This window comes from Diabrotica undecimpunctata, chromosome 8 (assembly GCF_040954645.1).
Source record: "Diabrotica undecimpunctata isolate CICGRU chromosome 8, icDiaUnde3, whole genome shotgun sequence".
Classification (NCBI taxonomy): Eukaryota; Metazoa; Arthropoda; class Insecta; order Coleoptera; family Chrysomelidae; genus Diabrotica; species Diabrotica undecimpunctata.
The window spans coordinates 42,621,374-42,636,863 of record NC_092810.1 but is presented as its reverse complement, the minus strand read 5'-3'; the positions used below and the strand labels follow the sequence as shown (position 1 = coordinate 42,636,863).

Below are 15,490 nucleotides of genomic sequence, written 5' to 3'. Positions count from 1 at the left end.
GCTTTCTACGTGTATAATCTTCTGTATGGTAGTTTAAAGTAAGTGTTAGTAATTACAACCTCTTCTTCTAATACAAATTCACCCAATTGGTCTCCTCGCTCATTTAGTTCTCCAAGCTCAAACTGTCCTATAAATTCTTCCGATTGTCCCCTACCAATCTTGGCATTTAAATCACCCATAATCAAGGTTGGATCCTTTTTGGGAAGGTGTTTCAAGGTGTTGGATAATTCACTATAGAATGCTTTACTTATGTCGTCTGGTTTGTCAGCGGTAGGGGCATATACCTGAATAATGTAAGTAGATATTGGGTAGGTATCAAGTTAAAGGAGGAGCATTCTTTCTAATATGGGTACAAAGTTTTTAAACTGTCTAGCAGTTTTTTTATTTAAAATTACACCTACTCTATTTTCGTGTCTTCCTTTGGGGTTACCTGAATTATATATGTGATGATTGTTAATTTCACATTACCCAGAGTTCGTCCATCTCATTTCGCTTATTCCCATGATGTCTATTGATAGTCTATCCATCTCCTTAATTGCATTATGAGTCTTACCGGCCCCGTATAATGTTTTAACATTCCATGTGCAGATCCTAAGCATTTTCTTTGCACTAGATTAGCAAGGATTTCGTCTGTTGGCGACTAAGAAGGCCTTACCGTCTTGTGATTGTCCTTCTCTGCCGGATCTTGGTATCCGAATCCCATGATCAGTATTATCTTTGACTAGTTATCCTATTGCTAATTATACTAAAGGTACTCCCTGAGTCTTTAATGCAGTGGTTTTCCGTTGCTTTCTGCATATTTATGCCGTTGACCATTGTTAATAGGTTCCTTCGTATTCAAGACCGATTTACCAATCTTGAAACAAAAAGGTGCCCTTCGACTTATCAGCTCATCCGCCCGGAGCCGTTGGCCAGTAAGTGGGAGGATTGCTTATACCGGCAATTACTCGGCCAATTTTTCACCATATCTGGCTACTACCCTCACTTAGTCTAGCCTGCAGACCAATGCAGTTGCCCATAGTGTGGTACGTGGAGCCATAAGTGAGAGTTGGGTGTCTTATGAGGGCCATTTATCAAAAACCATCTCCCCTCTATGACGCTCGATGTGGTCTTTCATATAAAACGTGCTACCTCTAAAACACAACCCATACACCCCGCTCTTAGCTATGTAAATTTTCTGGTACGTACAAGAGCTACCTGTATTTCCAATAATTTTCAGACTAAATTCCATCGTACACTCTATTGCCAAAAGTTATCTAAAACTAGAATTTTTAATGAATTTAATAGTATACCTGATATAGGGTGAATTGGGGTAAATGTGGTTCGGGTAACTGTGGCACCCATTAATATTTTTCTAAATTAACAAGATATAAAGTTTACAGTACATGCTTGTTTAATCTCTCTGATAGTAACTAGTGACAGATTCTTTTGAGATATTCTGCTTCCAAAACAAAAATTTAGTTAGCAACTAAAAGTCTGACAGTCTTGTTTTTATTTTGGTAAATTGCGTCGTAGTTGAGTTAGATTTTAACAACTTGGTTAGTTGAGAAGCAGTACTAATTTTTCATATATGTTTCTGTTTCTGAAAGCAAACTTGAGGTGTCATCTAGCTATCGGTAACCAAAGCATGAGAATAGTTTGGAAATTAAGAAGGGGTCCACAATTACCCTGACATGACACGTGATTAGTGCAACTATAGACGGCGATAACGGGATAACCGTGGTTCCGAGAGTTTATAGGTTAGTCTGTTTACAACTTATTTTGGGTCAAAAAATGCAAGAAAATATATTAAAAAGACTATCAATCGTGGTGTCGCAAGTAGGTATTCACAAGAAGTATTAGAACTGGCAATAAAAGATGTGAAATCGGGAAAATCTGTACTAAAGAAGGCTGCAAGGGAGCAAGGTGTACTGAACTCGATAAAAAAAAATTAAATTCTATTTAAACAGCCCTTTCTAAAGAATATGAACACATTTTGGCTTCTCGGATAAAAACTATTAGTAAGTGGGTGTTTTTACTTTCTTACAAAAAAATACTCAACACTAAAATTACATGTTTAGCAGAATAATCTGCCAACACCAATTAAAGAGCGGAAGCTTGGTGAAGATTGGTTTCTGAATTTTTCAAAATGCAACCAACTTTCTATTAAGAAACCTGTGATAATTAAAGCATTACGTGTAAGACAACAAAATGACTCATCTGTTGTTTACGATTGCTTTGATCAACTGGAAACTATTATGTATGGATATGAATATGAAATGCAGATTAAACTGCTTTAATTATGATCCCAGCCGAACTAAGGTTGTAACTGGAATGGGAGAAATAGTTAGCACAAAAGCAAACTGCAGGCTTAGGCAAACAACAGTTTTGGCATGTGCTAATACGGATCCACATTATCACCTATGACTCCACAAGGGCAAAAGGTTCGGTACAGATGAGTATCCAAAGACATCTTACTACGTATCGGAAAATGGTTGGATGACTGAACAAGTATTTTTTCTCTGATTCATTAATATTTTTTTAAAAATATGCGTTGATAGGCCTGTTCTTTTGATTTACAATGATCATTTATCGCACACTTCCCTCGAATTAATTGCGTTGGCTACGAAAGAACATGTGACTATTCTTAAATTACCGCCACATACTTCTGCAATATTGCAGCCTTTAGATGTGTCTGTCTTAAAGGGGCTCAAGTCTTCATAAGATGCTTTGTTGTTAATAGATTATCAGCGCAAAAATTTAGGAAAACAGCTAACACAATGCGAATTTTGCAACCTTTTGGGAAAAGCTTGGCGCAGTATTCGAGAACCTATTGTGGTGAATGGCTTTAGAAAAACAAATATTTTTTCTCCGAATCGAGATTTCATTTTCAAAAAAAAAAGGTTAATCCAGAAAAGTTAAAAAGATATCATGAAGAGAAAAACATTCTCGACACTATCACTGACGAGCAAAGTTCTACCCACAGATCACCTACCTCTAGATGCTTCACGACAATGGATAGTGGAAGTGTGACGTCACAACTGTCAATTACTTTCCAAACAAAAGTTGAAATGTCCAATGTCAAGACTTTTTAATTTCTATAAAGTTAACATTTTGCTTCCTCTGCTGCTTTTTCTTTTAAGTGTAGTGTTTTTACGATAATACCATCATAATTCAGTGTTCTATTTCTATGAAATATAGTTTAAAAGTTTAAATTAAAGACATTCTAACCTTACTTTATTGATACATGCATTTTATTGCTATTTTTATAAAACAACATGCTTTATTATTTACACAACATTGTAAAATTGTTGTAATAACTATTAGAATACTTAGATCTTGCAAAAAGCGGAAAGATTCTGTAAAAAAAAAATGAAAAAATAACGAAAAATACAAATTATCCACACTAAACAAGGTTTGTTTGGAAAGTGAAACTGACAGATGTCAATAAAATCTACGTCATCACTTCCACGGTCCATACTTTAGTTAGATATGAAATTCAGCGCTCCAAGAGATTTGTATCGGAACTACATAATTCAAGCGGGAAATTACGCGGGAATTTCATAATTTAGTTTTGGTGGGAAAATTTATATAAAGCTTAAAATATTTAAATATAATTTGGTATTTAAAAGAAAATTGCATTTGAAATTTTAAAATGTGCAAATTATTTTTAAATTAAAATATAAACGATACCACTTACGAAAAAATAAGACAAAATATAATTTATTTATAGTTTATTCGTCTTCCGGGTTTGGACCGTGTCATTTGTGAGTGACCCAAAAGTGGGTTCATCTCGACGTTTCGCTACAATTGTATGTAGCTTCTTCAGGAGAACAAAAAAGAGAAAAAGAAAACAAAAGACAGGAAGATGGGTAGTTAGCAACGGTAACTCAGTTACTCAACGCAACCAGAGGCGAATACTAACTACCAAGATGGGCATTTGGTCACAGTAACTCAACTACTTAACGCAGCCAGAGGTGAAAACCAAATGCCAGGACAGGGATTCACGTCCAACAGCTCAGAACACTAACACATCGAGAGGCGGGGAGTGAATCCGACGATTACTCCGCTACCGCTCTATTTATAGTCGCGGTGACCTGTCGTGTCGGGACGTATCGGCACACTCCGTGGCGCGAACGTCAAGAAGCGCGCGCTGGCCAATCATGTGGCTGCATCGTGGTAGCGGGACCGGACGGCGGCTCTAGACTGAGATTCTAGATGGGAGACAAGTAGTATCCTTCCTCTCGATTGATATTATGTGGATTTTTTCGGATCTCTAGGGATTCGCGGATTTTCCTGGAATAAAAGAAGGGGCTCTTAGAAATAATATGGGTTTTTTCGAACAATATGGAATGACCGGTTTCTTGGCAGTGTTCTGCAACTGCAGAATGGGAGAAAAGACCTGATCGAATGCATCTTTGATGCTCTTGAGCATCTTTCAAGACTATTTATATTCAAGTTTAAAAACTGTAGTGGAATTGTGGAATTCATCATATCAAAATTAGGATTTTTTTATAACACTAAGCCACTTCCTAAATCGTATAATGTCTTTATCAGAATTTGGAAAGGCATGTCTAATTGTTGACAAATTGGTACATTGTAGGATACAACATTTATTGTGAAAAACTGTATTTAACTAATTATTATTAATCTGCAAAATACTATTTGAAGTCCAGGAACATTTAAAACACAAACTAATTTGAGGTTGATGCTAACAATAACCCAGATATATTAAACCAAGTTTAGTTTGATTTTTTTGCAATAATAACCATTAAATCAAACAATTTAGACGAATAATAACCATCTGAAATCTGATTATATTGACGCTAATCAATTACTGACAATTTGCGATTGACAATTATAATTTTTAGTTTGGCTCTAAACCTAAACTGCATAGTATAGACTATAGACAGAGTATAGCGACATCTTAAGATTTGTATCGGTACTACAAATGACATTTAGTTTAGTTTGACCTTGAGCTACCTGCGTGAAATGTCTAGTTATTAGTGGTCTGTGGTTCTACCGATAAGCAAACTCCGATTATATGTACAGCTCTACTACAGAAAACCAAATTCCGTTGCATCCTAAGAGAACGTTTTACTAGCAACACTAAAACCTTCTGAAGCTACAACAAAGGAACAGGAAAATAATAGATATTGCTAAGGTGATCACAACTAAAACCTATTTAGAACATCTACAGTTATCAAAAATCAGGACAAAACCTTCAAAGAATACATTCAAGAAACAACCAAAACTAATTAGTGACGATTAAAATTCCGAAGAGGTTGTTTATGCAGATAGTGATGACTTATCTGAAGCTCCAAATGAAAATTTGAAAGAAGGTACGGAATTTCAGGTTTAAGAACCTCATTCGATTGGACTAATATTGCAAATTATGTAGTGAAAAGAAACAAATTGGAAATATGTTGCTCAGGATAGAGACCGATGGAAGGAGTTGGGAGAGGCCTATGTCCAAATATGGACGACAGAAGGTTAAGAAGAAGAAGAAGAAGTAGTGAAAAGAGTCGTGATAATCAAATGTTTGAAACGATGCATGGGAAATACTCTCTTTTATTCGCTTATGATACAATATTAGGAATACTGAAGGACCCAAAATCAGGAGATGAAAACATCGCTACGTTTTGTGAGGATTTAAGGAGATTCAAAATATTGCATAGGTGTTTGCCGTTCCATGATTTTTAATAAAAATGTTCGTTTCTGCATTTTTATTGTTTCTTTTATTTTAAGACATTTACATGTAAAAGATGAACTGCGAGAAAAGATAGAGCAAGCGATAAAAGGCAAAATCGGGGAGGATCAGGCAGGCTTCACGGCAGGAAGATCATGCATACACACTGGAACAACTGTTGGAAAAGAAAAAAGCTAAAAATAGAGATATACACTTGGCATTTGTGGACCTGAGAAAGGCGTATGACTCTGTACCAAGGTCAGAACTATGGGAGGCAATGTACAAATTAGAACTACAGACGGAACTCATAGAAGCTACAAAAGCTCTGTATAAAGAAAATAAAGTGTCCATTAAGATGGGAACAAGAATCATAGGAGATTTCACCACAACAAAAGGGCTCCTGCAGAGTTGTTCCACATCTCCAACCCTATTCAAAATATACTTAGAGAAAGCCTTGACTACATGGAAAAGAAAATGCGAAGGCATGGGAGTACCGGTACGGAACGAATACCTATATACGTTAAGTTTTGCAGACGATCAAGTAGTGATTGCAGAAGACCAAGACGACCTCAGCTACATGATGAAGAAACTACAAGAAGAATATACCAAGGCTGGCCTAGATATTAACCTCGCGAAAACAGAGTACCTATCTACAAGTGAAGAATGTAGATCTGTAGATCTACATAGAAGATCTACAGATTAATGACAACGTAACAATCAAAGGAAAGGATAAATTCAAATACCTGTGGTTTATAATCACGAAAAAGGCAACAACAGAGGAAGAAATTACACAAAGATTAGGACAAACAAGAACAGCAATCCGACAACTTAACTCAGTATGGTGGGATAGACACCTAAATATGAAGACAAAAACGCAGATTTATAAAACATTAGTGCGAAGTATTATGACATATGGGGCTGAAAATTGGATCATAAACAAGAAAAATAGCAGTAAGATAGTAGCAACAGACATGGAATGCCTGCGAAGATGCTGCAGAGTAACAAGAATGGATAGGAGAAGTAATGACGAAATAAAGCAAAGAACATCAATAGAAACCGACATACTAACATATATAGAACAAAAAAGACTAAAGTGGTATGGACATGTAAGAAGAACTAGCGACAGCAGATGGATATAGAGAATAACCGAATGGAGCCCCATAGGAAGGAGGAAAAGAGGACGACCCCGAAAATCCTGGAGGAACGAAGTAGACGACGCCATGAGTAAGAGAGGACTAAACGATGGAGAATGGAACAACAGAGAGAGATGGAAACGGTTGAGCGAGGGAAGGCAGTGAATACTGTAGAATCCCTAAATATATATATATAGATGAATGTTAATACTCTTCTCTCTTAATTCATTTTTCAATTTCTATTGAAGAGAACTGACTAACAGATTACTATTAAATACCTAGTAAACAAACAGAAAGTCGTTTAAACCCAACTTACTTCAACAGTAACTGAAAAATAAAATTTTTATATTCTGTCCACAAAAAATACCCCACTTTATCCTAGATTTATTTAGGTATACTTAACCAAATAAACTCGAAACTGCAACCATAGTCACTATTCATAATGCACCCTACGCCTATAAAATTTTGTAACATTTTATGTATATTTTATATTTTGAACCTATTTATTTTCATATTCCATGATATAGGCGGTACTATAAATGCGTTTATTCGATCCACCCACTGTACCCTATTAATATTTTTAATTAGTTATCTGCAAAGTAGGAGGTTTTCTTTTACTAGTACTGCCTATAAATGTTCGGATTGGTTACTGTTATCAGTAAAGTGAAAAACAAGTTATTTAGCACCAAGTCGACAGTTTTTCTTTACAATATCGATAACATGAGAATGTGTTTTTACATAAATAAGTGAAATTTTGTAAATAATAAATATATTATAGTTTCATCTAAAAATGACTTACTCGGTTTAAATTAAAAATACATGCTTTTGTTTTTGATTCCAGTCCGTTATTCGTTTTCTGATACAACGGATGAGTTTAATAAAAGTGAAATTCCTGATATTTTGATGAAGAAGATCACAGTATTCTTCTTCTTCTTTGTATATAGACATTACTGTCTGTTTTTCTACTCTTCTATTTTTTTTTACTTATGTTCTCCACCTTACATCTACGTCGTATATCTGTACTTCTAGCTCTGTCCCATAGTGTCTTACCATCTATTTTTCTAAGTATTTTCATTTCTGCTGTTTCTAACATTCTCTAACATTCTTTTTGTCTTCTCTGTCTCAGGTCGTATTTTTGCCGCGTATGTCATTATTGGTCTGAAGGGTGTTTTGTAAATTCTGACTTTCATTCCTTTTCCGATATTTTTATTTCTCCAATTGTTTCATTCAGGTAACCTGTGGCTCTGTTTGCTCTATTCACTTGATCTTCCCATTCTGTTTCGAGCTTTCTGTAGCTAGATAATGTGATGCCTATTATCTGAGCTTACAGTTCCAATTTACATTTTATTAAGTTTGCTGTTATAACCATGCATTTTGTCTTTTTTGGGGAAATTAAAGTGTTAAATTTTCTGGAGGTTATATTAAATTGGCGCAGCGTAAATCATCATTGCTCTGAAAGAGTAGTATTGGGTCGTTTGCATAGCAGATTATTTAAGTTGGTTTTCTTTCATTTGATATCCTTTTTTAGTTCTTATCTTTTTTATTATTTTTCCATAATCAGGTTGAACAATAGAGCACTCAGAGAATCTCCCTATCTTATTCCATTACCAGCTTCAATAGGATCAGTTAGTTCTTCTTCTACTTTTACTTTAATTGTGTTGTTTTGACAGATTATTTCGATCACTTTGATTATTCCTAAAGGTATCTCTCTTGTGGATAACGTCCTTTAATTTGACTCGATCAAGTGCCTTTTTAAGATACATAAAACATAGATATGCCGGTTTATTGTATTCTAATGATTTATCTTGCACTTGCGTCATTATAAACATAGCGTCGGTGGATGATTTTCCCGACCTAAAACCTTGTTGTTCTTCTGCTAGTGTTATAATTTTTCTCAATTTATTTGTTATTACTTTGGTTGCAAATTTTAGTGTTGGGTTTAATAAATTAATTCCTTTGTAATTTTTCGGGTCCGATTTGTGTTCCTTTTTGAAGAGAGTTATAAGAATGCTTGATCTCCATTCTTAAGGCATTCTGTTTTGTTTTATTATTTTTTGGATAAGTTTTAATAGTTGTTTGATTAGATCTGGTCATCCACACTTTGGGAGTTCGTTCAGTATTCTGTCTTCTCCTAGTGATTTTCTATTTTTAATTTTCTTATTGCTTCCTTTATCTCTTCCTCCTTAATATTTATTTCTCCATTTGTCGTCACCTCTGGTGTTGGTGGTTTATTATCGTCAACTTTAGTAAATAGTGATCGAACGTAGTCTGCCCATGTTTTTTTCTGAATATGTTTCGTTTTTTTAGTTCGTTCATCTCTTTTCGTTGTCCTCTGATCATTCTCCATATTTCTTTTTATGTTCAGTAGAAGTCGTTTTCCATCTGTTGTAAGAAACTCTGCTAGTGTTCCCTTTTTATTCGTCTAACTAAAGTATTCGTTTTATTTCTGATTCGTTTATAGTGGTTGCATACCTGTTGTGTTTGTTGTATTCTGTATTGTAAAAATGCTTTCTTCTTTTCTTTTTAGGTGTGAAGTATTTCACGATGATTCTTATTTTACATAATACTAGGCTATAGTCCTTACCTACATCTGCTGCGTTGAGGCATCTTACGTCAATTATTTTTGATTTTTGTTGGTTATAACATAATCTACCATAGATTCACGGGTGTTATTTAATGTATATTTGTGTTGGTCGTTGTAGTCAAAAAATGTGTTGTTTGTTCTAAGTTCAGTATGCGTGCAGAAGTTTATCATCATCACCTTATTTTAGTTTAAAACATTCTCATTATGTTTTTGCTTAATTCTGGGTATTACTTAATTACTTATGAGAGCGCTAAAATCCCCCAATATTATCATCTTTCCTTTAAATTGATCTACTACTTCTTGTAATTCGTCATAAAACTTTTCCCTCATTGTTTGAGGCTTGTTATTTTCTGAGCCGTGTACTTCGATCGGGTTTCTGTCTTCATTCAAGGTCGCGGCATATTATCGTGCATGTATAGTTTCCGGCACGTAGCGTTTCGAGTCCAGCAATTGGACTGCGCGTTCACATTTTCATACATAGAACGTTTCAGTTTGGTTCGGTGAAGATATGATCTCGCTTTTCTAGACAAAAATTATGTGCAATTGCTCTTTTACTTAACGATGAAGAAAGAAAAACTGTAGTAAAAATAAGGTTTGAAGTATATTTAATGCTAAGAGAAAGGAAAAAGGAAGGTGAATACTGAACTTCATACAAAGAATTAATTGGTGACGATGAAAAATATTATGGACATTTTAGAATGAATAGGATTCAGTTTGAATATATTTTAAATTTAATTACACCTTTAGTTAAAAAACAAAATACTACATTTAACGAAGCCATACATATCAAACCAAAGAGTATTTTTAATAAAGAAGAGGTATCTCTTCCGTGCAAAAGTCCTAATGGTTTATCATTTTCGTGTTTAATTGTCACAAAGCCATAAAAACACAATGCATAAATGACAAAATAGCCTCGAAAATTATTTTTTCAAATACTCTATATCAAAATCAAACAAAAATACCTAAATAAACAACAAGGGGAAAACGACGGACATCTATTTCACATTATATGTATCAACCGGTTACGACTCGTTACGTAGCCGTCAGCATCAGTAAAATATTGTTTTCGAATATACTGAACGGAAACGTTAGGTGTCTGAAACGCTACGTTCCTGACAGTGTGAATTGTTCATATTTAAAATCATTTAAATTATATTTTTCGGAAACTAAACAATACGTGCTGGAAACGTAACGTACATGATAATATGCCACGACCTTTATCTTTAGTGATAAAATTCTTTCTGATATGTATTGACACTCTTTGGTTTGAATTTCCATTGGTGTTTAATAAGACTACACCTTTTTTGGCCCTGTTTTATTTTGCGACTTTACTGTAGATTTCTGTACAGCACAAATGTCTATTTTTGATCCCATGTAGTAATTCTCTAATATATATATATATATATATATATATATATATATATATATATATATATATATATTATATATATATATATATATACATATATATATATATATATATATATATATATATATATATATATATATATATCTACGGCATTAAGTGAACTCCGCCCATGTTAAAATTCAGGTTCAATTGAGCTCCGTGGTCAAGTGGATACCGATATACGGAGCTCACTTGACAATTCCGTAATATTGGTTCAGTCGATTCATCAACATGTAGAGTTTAATAATTTATAAAAATTTTTTGGAGCCCGTAAATACCCCTGTATCATAAATGTATATCGCTTAGTTCACGTGTATATATTATAGGGGTCGTTCAGATCTTCTTCATTGTATATTTGAACCATACGTTTATCGGTTTAAGTAAGCTCTGAGAGTTTGGCAACTGTGCGATTATACCGTATATTTTCAACATATACCCTGAACGGTTTATATGGGCTCCTTATTTTTATCTACTGTTTGTAGACAGTGGAATGTCATACGCATTACACTGTGTAACAGAGGATATCATATTACCTGGTATAACTAAGTACTAAAATGTAACTGGTTCTTTAAAAAACAGGTATGTAGATACAAAAGGATTTGGGCTTATTATTGAATGGAATGTTCGCTTGCATCGAAAATTTTATTTTTTCTGTATTTTAAAGATGTTGTTTTTTTATTTAATATAATTTTATTAGTTCAATGTCGAATTTGATGTTTTTTTTAATTACAGAAATTTCGTAATATATTTTGTTTACGTGAGTATGTCTTTGTACATTTTATGTAAGCATCTGAATAATAAAAACTACTTTTATTTTATCCAATCTTCTGCCATATATTGTATAAAGCTTTTTTAATATTTTAGTTCTGGTCTTATTTGTGTACTACATATGATATCTCGATAGAAGGTTATCTCAAAATAAATATGGTTAAGTGCTACAATAGATATTTTTGTGTTAAAATCAAAAGAAAGAATGGTTAATTTGTCTAACAAGGTATATTCGGCAGCAGAAGCATATAGTACAAGCGTCTATGTTTTAAGGGCGGAAGGACGTGCGCCTCATTTTTAGCTGACAAGCTTGCGAAGAATATTTCTGGTCCTCAATTTACCTTTTAGTTTTAAACAATAATCTGTGACTGACCCGGTGTGATACAAGCTATTATCAAGGAATTTATAGGAAGTCTACAGTTCAATGATTTTATGACAAGATTGGATGTTCAGTTTTGTGAAAACGTCTATGTCGAGGAAATTGAAGGAGCACCTACGAGTTTTTCAGGGGTTTTGGCTAAAAATTGATTCATAGTTTATTTTTATTGTGCAATAATAGGTGTCTCGTCTATATAATAGAAGTCCTAGTATCTACCGGTATGGATCGTTTGTTTGTGTAAATGTTATACAGTGTAGGTGCCTTTATGCTACCCCAAGCGAGACCGTTCTTCATCTGCTATTCTTAACATTGAGTGATACAAAAAATATTCTCTTGTGTAGGCATACGCAAATAATATAAGTGAGTTTGTTATCTAAGGGGATATCATATAGTTTTTCGAGAAATATTTTGTAATTTAAGGTGTCGTAAGCGGCATTTGGATTGAAAAATACCACCCCTGATACCCGATATTTTTCGTACCCGTCTTTGATGTGTTGGGTAAGATTTAGCATTTGTAATGTACCTGATCTTCCCTATCTATAGCCACTTTTGTCTTTTAATTTGAGCTTTTCTTCAAATATCGGTGAAATCATATTAACGATCTTGTGCAAAATTATTTTAAATAGCTGACAAAATAAAGATATTGGCCGATAGTTTTTGTGGTCGTTGGAGTTTTTGCCAGGTTTAAGCAAGGTAACAACTTTGGCTTGTCTCTAGATTTTGGGTGTTTCCATAATTTGAATACAGTTGTTCATCATCCGGATAAGCCATTGTGGTGTTTTTGGTCCAGATTTCGTAATAAGCTTTGTGCTCAGATCCTCAATGTCGGTAGTTGTATTATTTTTCATTAAATATGTAGATGGTGGATCCAAGCTCAACATCGTTGAAAGTTTCTCTGAAAGCTGACTGGTTTTGTCCTTTCTTACTTTGAGTTATTCTTTGCTTTTTTTTCGACAGAGATAGCATGTCTATATCCATAATGTGGTTTTCAGCGATAAGCTTTATTCCAAATACCCTACGTTAGACCCTATATGTGTTTCCTGCACTAGAAATAAGTCAGATTTGTGTTTAGCGCATATGTCTGATAAGTTTAAGTAAAGTAAAGTTTCTTGATCTCTAGATATACCCTTAACAGTTATAAACATATGTTATTAGAATAGTTGGTCCTAAAAAGGACCAATTTGACAAAATCATATTAAAGGGGTGACTGAAGAATTAGCCGATTAATTATTTAATCATTACCCTGGGTATACACGATTGTGGTGGTTTTCTTTGTACTTAAATTTTCGTAAAGGCTCGTTCTTTGAACCCCATAAGTAATGCCTAATATTTTACTTTTTATTGAAAATTTAAATTTTACATGCCGTGTATTACTTTTTGACGATATTTCGAATCAGATTTGTATAGTAATAATTTAAGGTATTAAAGAGCCTGTTTGTGGAAAATAAATAAGTTTGTGATATCGTTCGCAACTCATATATAGATAATAAAAAAATAAAAACAGTTAAAATAGGTGTAAAAAATTTCAACTTCATACATCGGCGCCATTGTTCAGGTGATGGGTTTATCACAGATATCAAAGGTTACATTTTAATTCAAGGTTCTATTTGCGTATTTTCAATATTAAAAGAGTAGGAAAAGACACGTTTATGCTTTTATTTTTTTTTTAAATCTATTCTATTTTGTTTCTAGAGTTCCGTCTTTTTTGAACGACCTGTGGTCTTTTTTTAATTGGGCACTTGTCCAAGGCTATGACAAATACTTTGTCCTCTGCTATTCTAAATTAATATGACTGATTCATTATTTTCTCTAAACATTCTGTCCTCTGCTATTCTACATTAATATGACTGATTCATTTTCTCTTTCTTGCAGCTATTTTAATGTTTATCCTGTGTATCTTTTTCTTCTTCTTCTTCTTCTTCTTTTTTTTATATAGACATGACTCTGTCTGTTTTTCAATGTGCCTCCAGTAAGTTGCCGTTCCATGGTTTTCGTGGTCTTCCTACTGATCGTCTTCCTATTGGGTAACCGTCTCTTGGCGTGTCTACTACTCTATTTGTTGTCATTCGGCTTATATGATCGTTCCATTCTACTCTTCTATTTCTTAACCAGTTCTTGATGTTCTTCACCTTGCATCTACATCGTATATCTGTACTTCTAGCTCTGTCCCATAGTGTCTTACCATCAATTTTTCTAAGTGTTTTTATCTCTGTTGTTTCTAACATCCTTTTTGTCCTTCTGTGTCAGGTCTTGTTTCTGCTGCGTATGTCATTATTGTAAATTTTGTAAATTCTGCCTTTGGTTTCTTTCCCGATATTTTTATTTCTTCATATTGTTTCATTTAGGCAGCCTGCGGCTCTGTTTGCTCTATTCAGTGGATCTTCCACTTAAGTTTCGAGCTTTCCGTAGCTAGATAATGTGATACCTAGATATTTAAACTTCATCACTTGTTCTATTATCTGACCTTCCAGCTCCAATTAACATATTAGTAAACTTGCTGTTGTAACCATGCATTTTGTCTCTTTTGAGGAAATTAACATGTTAAATTTTCTGGCGGTTATATGAAATTGGTGTAGCATACGTTGTAAATCATCTTTACTTTGAAATAATAGTATTGCGTCGTCTGCATAGCAGATTATTTTAATTTGTTTTTCTCCCATTTGGTATCCTCTTTTATTTCTTACTTTTTTATTATTTCATCCATAATCCGGTTGAACAATAGAGGACTCAGGAAATCTCCCTGTCTTATCCCATTACCAGTTTCAATAGGGTCGGTTAGTTCTTCTTTTACTTTTACTTTTATTGTGTTGTTTTGGTATATTTTATATTTTCGATTGTTTTGATTATTCAATGAAATTGACATTAATTTGATAGTTTCCATTTTATTAGTACTGATGGTATATAACTAGCATAAGGTCTGCCTCGCTGTATCTGGGAGACGCAATAATTCGCTTTTGATAGATATAAACAACAACCCACTAAGACGAACACAACATAAATCAAAAAAATCCGTCAACCTATCAATAGGGACATACAATATTAGATCGATGTCTACGGATGAATAAGTACATGAACTGGAAGAAGAATTAACAAACATAAAATGAGATATCATAGGCCTATCAGAAACTCAACGAAAAGAAGAAACCCGAATACAGCCTATGTCATACTTAAAATAAGAAGAACATTAATTAAAATTATCTAGGTATATGCCCCCACGACAGCTTATGATGACGAAGATATCAAACTATTTTATGAAGATATATCAAAGACTACGGAAGAACATAAAAATCGTCTTATACTAGTAATTGGAGATTTCAATGCCAAACTGGGTAGAAAACTAAACAATGAAGAAGCTAAAATAGGAGATTTCGGCTATGGTCAGAGAAATGACCATAGCCGAAGTAGAGAGGTGCTACTTTGATGAACTACCTAGAAGAAAAGCATCTATACGCAATGAACTCCTTTTACAAAAAGAAGCCCCAACGAAAGTGGACATGGGTCAGCCCTAATGGATCCACAAAAAATGAGATCGACTACATACTGTCCACGG

The 15,490-nt window shown here is 33.9% G+C and overlaps 1 protein-coding gene across 1 annotated transcript in view; it reads right to left on the bottom strand.

Moving 5' to 3' along the window:
* Positions 1-5: 5 nt before the first annotated feature.
* LOC140448789 (uncharacterized) overlaps positions 6-15,490 on the bottom strand; it is a 72,973-nt gene continuing 57,488 nt past the window's right edge. The window contains exon 4 of the mRNA XM_072541904.1: positions 6-284. Coding sequence (XP_072398005.1) covers positions 6-284 — 279 coding nt within the window. The remainder of the gene's footprint in view (positions 285-15,490) is intronic.